This window comes from Amaranthus tricolor, chromosome 8 (assembly GCF_026212465.1).
Source record: "Amaranthus tricolor cultivar Red isolate AtriRed21 chromosome 8, ASM2621246v1, whole genome shotgun sequence".
NCBI classification, from domain to species: domain Eukaryota; kingdom Viridiplantae; phylum Streptophyta; class Magnoliopsida; order Caryophyllales; family Amaranthaceae; genus Amaranthus; species Amaranthus tricolor.
In genome coordinates, this window is record NC_080054.1 from 5,500,684 (window position 1) to 5,509,699 (window position 9,016).

Below are 9,016 nucleotides of genomic sequence, written 5' to 3' on the forward strand. Positions count from 1 at the left end.
TTTACAGGGATAGCCAAGGAGAATCTTCGAGCGAAGAATCCGGAGCTGATGAAGAAATTCAGCGTTCTAAGACTTGCTCAAGGGGCCATCCAGCGACCCGAGGATAAGCCTCTTCCCCTTCCTCCGAAGGTATAACTTCACAAAGTTCTTCGTTATGAAAGACTCCTGTTGATTCTTCCAAACTTTTTCTTTTGTAGGACTCGGCGACTGTAGAGAAGGGTCTGGAGGACGTGCCCTCAGAGCAAGAGGCTCTCCGACTTCTCGAGGAGAGAAAACAAATTCACATCCCCGATGAATCTGAGAGGGTGATTCCTCCACAGACGAGGGGGGTGAAAAAGAGTGGGAAGAAGAAGAGGAAGCGGGATTCTTCTTCCCACAAGGAGAGCTCGGCCAAGAGGCCCTCTGTGGGTACCATCCCTACGGCCGTACCTCTCCGCATAAGGTCGGTTGATGAGGACGCGTCGCCCCCTTTGGACTCTCCACAGCCAGCTTCAAACAAGGGGAAGGAGAAGGTGGGGGAGTCTTCCGCGGCTCCCTCATCGCAGTTTGCTGAGGTTTATCGTCATCGGGAAGTTTCCCCTTTTCGACACGAGACACCCTTTCCGGAGTTGGGGCATAAGGGCTTAATTGTTCGTTTTAACAGGGCGACGTCCAACTTAATCAGCAAGGTGGACGTCGACCTACTAGAGTCCATGCCCCCCCGTGATAGGGTGCGTCAGGCACAAGCTTCGGCGGCAGAGGTAATGACTTTTTATGCTTAGTGGTGTGATTACTTGGTTTCCGGATTTCTTTAGTAGCCGTTCCTCTGCAGGCGTTCATACGGTTGGCTTTTGAGCTCGACGCAAACCGTCAAAGTGCCGCAGACCAGGAAACCATGGCCGCCCTTACCTCCCGCTGTGAGGAGCTGAATGACGAATTATCAAAATTGCGGGAGGACCTGCCGGGCCTAAAAGAGAAACTGGCCAAGTGTTCTGAGCTGAAAGAACGCTTGGTCAGGACCGAACAATGGCGGGAAAGGGCAAGGAAGCAGCTGGACCAGACCGTCGAGAACTTAGATGCTGCTTCCACCAGGTCTGCGAGCCTCGGCCATGAAGTCGGCTTGCTGATGGATACCCATGCCAAGCTCGTTCATCAGAACCAGCAACTTATGCAGCAAGTATCGACTGATTCTGCCCACTTCAAGATGATCCTATCCGCGGCTAAGATGTATAAACTGTGCTTAACCAGGAAGGCCCGGATAGCTCGAGACTGGCTTCTTTCGGATGAGCCGGAAGCGTCGAAGTTTCTTGGAGATCTGACGGCGGAGATGGTGAAAGCCGGAACCCTGATCAGTGACGAAAATTATCGTTTGGCTGCCGCAGAGTTGGGCATGGATTTTACCTCCCTTCAGCAAACTGCTGATCAGAAGGGGAGTGAAGCCTTGTCCAACCTTGCTCCTGTCTTGGACGGGGAGTCGGCGGTACTGGTCGACGCTGTCTGGGATGCGGAAGAAAAGAGAGCCTGGTCCGAAAGGATGGATGCTGAGGCTGAGAGGGAGGCTTTATGTCTCGACTTGGATCAGCTGGCTCTCTCTTCTCCTCCGGCGTCAGATGTCCCGAAAAACTTGACGCTCTCCAACCTGGAGGTTTTGTGCCTTGATCTATCGAATCTTATTATTGACGAAGGTAGGAACCTCCAGGGCTTGTCCCGAGAGCTGTCCGAGATCGGGGTGGAGCCGTTTAACGTTGAAGATTATGTAAGCTTCACCCCCAGTCTTGAAGAGGGAAGGATCGGGTCTCCTCTGCCGCCGGATCAAGACGTCGAGGCTTTTTTGGAGAATGTATAGTCTTGCAATTTTGTAATTTGATTTTTGCAAACATTCAATGTATTTTGAATATTTTGATGTATATATATTCCTGATTATGGAGTTTATTCGTGGTATCCATGCTTTTGTTCGTTGAGCCGTGGCTTCTCTCGTCTGAGGCCGCGGAATATTGCTTAATCGTATTACCAGAGGGCGTGATTTGTCGATGTCACGCGCAGGCGACATCAAGGAGATTTGTACTTAGAATATTTTCAGCCCTTAGACCCCAGTAAGGGGGTCCGACTTGTCGATGTCCCGGTTGGGGGGTATCTTAGTGGGAGACTTGGGATTTTTTGAACTCAGGGACCCCAAACTGGGGGTCCGACTTATCGATGTCCCGGTTGGGAAACATCATTTAGAATATTTTGAACCTTAGGGACCTCAAACGGGGGATCCGACTTATCGATGTCCCGGTTGGGAAACATCATTGTGAAAAACTTAATATTTTGAACTCTAGGGACCCCAAACTGGGGGTCCGACTTATCGATGCTACGAACGGATGTCAAATACTTCAAGTGATTTTTGGTCTTGGAACCCTATCCTAAGGGTCCGACTTATAGATATCACAAGTTCGTTAGTGACAGAATAATTTGATAATGGGACCCCTCTCAAGGGGTCCGACTTATGGATATTACTGATTTAATAAGATTTGCAAAAGAATTTTACCAAATATTTGCGAACATAAGAGCCGGATAATCTGAAAATAAAACCTGTTTATTAATGATTGATAAGGATACAAGCGATGATTGAAGTAATTTTGAATTACAACGCAACTATGTTGCGGAATGACTGTAGTCGCGGATTGGTACTGATGAGTCTGTCACTGATGAGGCTATTTATGCTGATGCTTACCAATTGCCCCTTGCAAATTTTATTAAATGAAGAATTTTTTCAAATGGTCTCCACTCCATGGTCGGGGTAGTTTTTTCCCTTTCATGTCTTCTAGTTCGAAAGTTCCTGGTTTGATGACGTGGGTGACTTTGAAAGGTCCGTCCCAGTTGGCCCCTAACTTTCCTTTTTCCACAATCTTTCCCGTAGCTTCTATTTTTCGGAGGACCAAATCACCAATTTGAATGCGTCTGGTTTTGACGTGGCGATTGAAGCTACGGATCATCTTTTGTTTTTGTGCTATTGATCTCAGCATTGCGTTTCCTCTTGTCTCTGGCAGCAGATCTAAGTTTGCTCTTTTTCCTTCCTCATTTTCGTCGTGTGAGTAGTAGGTGACCCTTGTAGAGGGTACGCCTATTTCAACTGGGAGCACGGCTTCAGATCCGTATACTAAAGAGAAAGGTGTATGCCCCGTTGCGTCTTTGATGGTTGTTCGACTTGCCCATAAGATGCCTGGTAGTTCTTCATCCCAATTACCTTTGACCCCCTCTATCTTCTTCTTAATGCCATTCAGGATCTCTTTGTTCGCGGACTCTACTTGACCATTAGTTTGCGGCCTGGACACTGAACTGAATCTGATTTGGATGTTAAACTTGTCGCAGTACTCGATGGTGTTCTTGCTGACGAACTGCCTTCCATTATCTGTTATGATCACCCGGGGGATGCCGTACCTTGTGATGATATTCCGCCATATAAACTGACAGACTTGTTTGTCCGTGATGATATTCCGCCATATTCCGCTTCTACATATTTTGTGAAATAATCAATGGCCACAATGATGAATTTGCGTTGCCCTTTTGCCGGAGGGAAGGGGCCAAGGAGGTCCATGCCCCACTTGTCGAAAGGCAGGACGGCTTGCATGGCGGTCAAGTAATTAGATGGCTTCCTTCCTATCTTTGAGTGGTACTGACATTCAGAACATCTTTTGATCAAATACTCCGCGTCTTCTCGGAGTGAGGGCCAATAATATCCACTTCTAAGGACTTTCCCAATGACGGTTCGTACTCCTTGGTGTATACCGCATCCACCTTCGTGTATTTCGCGGAGGATATAGTTTCCTTCTTCAGGGGATACGCATTTCAAGAGGGGGTGTGTATATGACTTCTTGTAGAGCGTTCCTTCGTGGAGTTCGAACCATCTGGCTTTCTTCCGGAGCATTTTGGCCTGACTTTCATCTTGGGGAAGCGTCTGATTTCGCAAATATTCGATGTATGGCTCCATCCATGTTTCTGATCTGTCGATGGTATCGACCATGAAGTTGATGCTGGGGTTAGGAAGCACTTCCCAGATTATGTCTCGAGCCGCGGATGTTTCTGCTGAGCTGGCAAGCTTCGCTAGGGAATCAGCCTGGGCATTCTGGGATCTTGGAATGTGCTCCAACGTGAACTTGTCGAATTTTTGAACAAATTCCTTTACTTGCTGCAGGTACATTTTCATGCTATCATCTTTAGCTTCAAATTCCCCGTTCACTTGTCCAACAATCAATTGGGAGTCAGAGAAGGCGGACAATTTTTTGGCTCCCGCTTCGTAGCAAATTCTCAGTCCCATCAATAATGCTTCATATTCGGCCTCGTTGTTGGATGCTGCGAACTCGAACCTGACCGCCCTTTCCATACGGACCCCGGCGGAAGACACAATGAGGAGTCCAGCCCCACTTGCTGATTGTGTTGAGGACCCATCTACATACAACTTCCATTCCTGATTGGGTTCAAGATGATAGGGGAGAGTGCTTTCAGCAATGAAGTCAGCCAGAGCTTGGGCTTTGATTGCTGTTCGAGGCTCATATTCGATGCCGAAATCCGCTAGCTGGTTTGCCCAATCTGTGACGCGGCTTGACTTGTTTTTCCCTTCCAGAATCTTTTTCAAAGGTTGATCAGTCCGGACGATGACCTGGTGGGATTGAAAGTAGGGCTTCAATTTCCTGCTTGCCATGACGATTGCGAATATGACTTTTTCGACTTCACCGTAGTTTCCCTCCGAGCCACGGAATGCATGACTTACATAGTATATAGGAAGCTGTTTCTTTTCCCTTTCCGCAACCAGTACCCGGATAACGAATATTCGGAGACAGAGACATATAGGACTAGCCTCTCCCCTTTGATGGGGGAAACTAGTTTTGGCAAGGTGGACAGGTGCTCTTTAAGTTGGCGGAAGGACTCTTCTGCTTCTGCTGTCCACTCGAACTTCTGTTGTTTTATTGTATTAAAGAAGGGTGAACATTTATCCGCGGACTTGGAAAGGAATCTTCCAAGAGCAGCCACGCACCCCGTGAGCTTTTGTACTTCTTTTACTGAGGTGGGGGATCTCATGTTCTGTATAGCCCGGATCTTATCAGGATTTGCTTCAATGCCTCGCTCGTCTACCAGGAAGCCGAGGCACTTTCCTCCGGTAACTCCAAACACACACTTGTCAGGATTGAGTTTCATTTGGTGCTTTCGAAGGGTAAGAAACGTCTCTCGTAAGTCTGCGGCGTGCTGACTTGCTTGTTTGCTTTTTGTGATCATGTCATCTACATATACTTCTAAATTCCGTCCAATCTGAGATTGGAAGACCTTGTTGACCATCCTTTGATAAGTTGCCCCCGCGTTTTTTAATCCGAAGGGCATAACCTTGTAGCAATAGACTCCCAAGCTGGTAATGAAGGCCGTGTGAGGTTGGTCTTCAATTGCCAACGGAATCTGATGATAGCCGGCATTGGCATCCATGAAGCTTAATAATGCATGGCCTGCTGTAGAATCCACCAGATGATCTATCTTTGGAAGTGGGTAATTGTCTTTAGGGCACGCCTTATTCAGGTCCGTGAAGTCGACGCACATCCTCCACTTGCCATTCGGTTTTTTCACCAGGACAACGTTGGATAGCCACTCAGAGTATTTGCATTCTTTAATAAATCCGGCTCTCAACAACTTCTCGACTTCCTCCTTGGCGGCCTCAGTCCGCTCTCTTCCTTGATGTCGTAGCTTTTGTTTTATGGGTTTATAGCCTGGTTTGATGTCAAGTTTATGACACGCGACACTGGTAGGGATGCCAGGCATTTCTTCCGTGCAAAAAGCAAAGACGTCGCGGAACTCAGCAATGGTGGCCACTATGTCCTGTTTGACCGTGCTAGGAAGATCTTTCCCTACCTTGATTTGTTTCCCCTCGAACATGTCTACTTCCTCGTATCGTTCTATGGGGCGAGGCCTTTCATGCGTGCTGGGATTTTCCTTGTACACGCTCATCACAGCTGGGACATTGTCTTCCCTTTTTCTTTTTGCAGGTGTCTCGGAAGACCCGCGCTTCAGGGTGTTGACGAGGCATTGGCGAGCCGTCACCTGGTCTCCCTTGAGAATGCCAACTTGTCCATTATCTGTCTCGAATTGCAGCAAGAGTTGATGGGGAAAGATTGCTGCCTTGATCTTATTAATGAGTGGGAGCCCCATGGTAGCATTGTAGGGGAAGTTGAGATCTACCACTGTGAACCGTATGGGCATGGTCCGGCTTTCACTTCTCTCCCCTACCCGTACGGGGAGAATGATCGTGCCCAACGGAATGACTTGATTCCCTCCAAACCCAATCAGTGGTTTGTCTAGGGGTTGTAAGTGCTTTTCCTCGAACTTCATCTTTCTCAAGCACTCCATTGTAATAAGATCAGCCGTGCTTCCCGTATCTACCAGCACCGGTCTGACTTTCATTTGCCCGATTTTAAGAGTGACCACCAGAGGGTCGGTATGGGGTTGTTGCAGCGGTTGGGAGGTCGTGGCATCGAACTTCATGACCGGTCCCTTAGATGCGGCCATGGGAGGTCCTTTCAGCAAAGTGTGGACGCTGTTTTTTGCAGCGCGGATAGTGGGATATTCCTCAGTGTATCCCCCAAAAATCATGTTGATGGTTCCTTGAGTGTCGGAACTTTCGCGTCTGGCTTCGTTCCTCTTGGGGGATCTGCGTTTCTGTTGCCATGGCCTTCTTTCCCCTTCTCTTCCAGCATCATAATCCCTCCTGTTGAGGAACCTGGACAGTTTTCCCTCGTCAGCCAACTGATGCAAGATGCGCTTTAGTTCGCGGCATTGTGCCAGAGTATGGCCGTGCTCTTTGTGGTAATCACACCATAGATTATAGTTGCGCCTATCAGAGGGGGTGGTAACAGGAGGTGGAGCTGGCAATTGATCTCGAACAGCGAAGAAAATGTCCCTCCTGTTTCGATTGAATATGGGGTCGTTTCCTCCATCTCCCAGATTCCGCGTCCTAGTTTCTCCTTCTGTAACATACACGTGTCTGGCTCGTGGAGGTCCCATATCAGATGGCGGTGTAGGACGACGCGGCATGTAATTCTTCTCTCTCCTCGAAGAATGCTCCTCCCTGTTTCGTGAGGATTGATGGGAGGGCCCGACATCTTTTTTCTCAAATTTTCGCCTTTTCGGATCATGTGCTTGACATATCTCTGAGGCCGTGACATAACTTTGGCATTGTTTCATGGCCTCTGCGTACGTCTTTACTTGACTTTCAACCAACTGGAACATCAGCCGTTGGGCCTTCATTCCGTTGATTAGGGCGTTTAGCGCAACCGACTCCTCCAAATCAGTCACTTCCAGCACTGCCTCATGGAACTTCTTAAGATATGAGGATATGGACTCTCCTTCCAATTGAGTGACACTAAGCAGGTGGAAGTTTGATTTCTCCTGCCTTCTTGAGGCTATAAAGTGGCCCAAGAACTTGCCCTCTAGTTGGGCAAAGTTGTGGATGCTTCCTCCGGGAAGGGAGGTGTACCACGTCAAAGCTACTCCCGTAAGAGTAGTTGGAAAGAACTTACACCATAACGATGAGTTGGTGGTGTACAACAACATAAGATTCTTATATGCCGTCAGGTGTTCCTGCGGGCATGACGTGCCATCGAAAGCAGCCATGTTCGGTACCTTTATTTTCCCGGAATTGGGAGTATTTAGTATCTCCATAGCCAGGGGAGAGACTAATGATATGGGCTCTTCAGGAAGGACACTCTTTCCGGCCTCATTCCGCGGTATGGAGGTGGGAGTGAGGGGACGGCTAGACCCCGCGAGTTGCGCCTTCTTCCTTTCCTCCCTTCTTTTATCTACCAGGGATTGGACGCTCTCAGACGTCTTTCGTTTTTTGCTCTCTAGGAAGGTTCGGGCATCTGGAGTGGCGGTTTTGGATTCGCCATCTCGTGTATCTGTCTTGCTATGGTGCGGGTAAGTTCTGGACCTTTCCCGCCTATTTTTATTGCGTCTACTGGAATGGGAAGTCCTCGAGTTCCCATCTTGAGATTCATGAGATTTTGGTATCTCTTGACGGGGCTCGATTCGTTCCTCTAAGTTCTTTATTTGGTTCGCCATGTCTTCCAGTACTCGTTGTTGAGTAGGGGTATTGTTTATGACGGCGCGGAGTTGTTCAGAGAACGTGGCCGTGAGATTTCGCGCTAGCATGTCCAGATCACGGCGAGTCACGGCTTGATTATTAGCGTGGCCCGCTGAAGTGTCTGTATCTGTGCTATGCACGGTGGCGATTTGAGTCGGGTTCTTCTTGGGAGCCATGACTTCTTGTACTGTCCCCACAGACGGCGCCAAACTGTTTCGGTGATGAAACGAGGAAGTGGGATACACTTGAAATACCTGGAGATAAGTAGAAGTGTGATCAAGAGAAGCAACTTATGAGAGGAAGCGACCTGGATTCCTGCAACACAACACGTTAGCCTTGTCCGGGGGGTGATCTCCCGGAAAACCCCTCTGACGCTCAAGTTAGAACGTAGATCGGAAATTAATGAACGATAGATTGTAGAATGAATGCAAGAAGAGTGTGATTGAGATTGCTAAGGTTTATGCTAGGGCTCGGGAAGGCTAAGGAAATAATGTAATCGAGAATACTTAGAAAGCTATTTTCGATCATGCCCTCCTGTTTAGTAGCTATCCCTATTTATAATGGTCAGGAAGGGAAGTTCTATCTCAGAGGGAATAAACTATCATGGGAGTAGTGGGAGAGATGGGCAGTTATCAAGCCTGAAACAAGGAGAGCCAAGCATTATTGAAGAGTGGAAGGTGGTGGGCAGTTATTCTCCTTAAAAGTAGGATGGCCAAAGAAGATAGATGACAGGGAAGTTAAGTATTATTAAGGTAAAAAGCCCATGGGCCCTCTAAGGAAGACGGGAAGTCCAGCAGAAAGCCCATTGACCAAAAGTCAAAGTCAATCCGGAAAGGTCAAAGGGTATTTTAGTAACATGATGCTAATTAATAAATAAATAAAATAATTGAGTAAATAATACCATGACATATATATATATATATATATATATAT

General features: G+C 47.8%; 1 protein-coding gene across 1 annotated transcript; it reads right to left on the reverse strand.

The window, feature by feature from the left end:
- Positions 1-2,332: 2,332 nt before the first annotated feature.
- Positions 2,333-5,235, reverse strand: LOC130820899 (uncharacterized). The gene is made up of 5 exons (XM_057686443.1): positions 4,778-5,235; positions 4,622-4,689; positions 3,751-4,500; positions 3,209-3,373; positions 2,333-2,379 (listed from the first exon to the last, which is right to left on the reverse strand). The coding sequence occupies exons 1-5, from the start codon at positions 5,233-5,235 to the stop codon at positions 2,333-2,335; spliced, it is 1,488 nt and encodes a 495-aa protein (XP_057542426.1).
- Between the last annotated feature and the right edge of the window lie 3,781 nt (positions 5,236-9,016).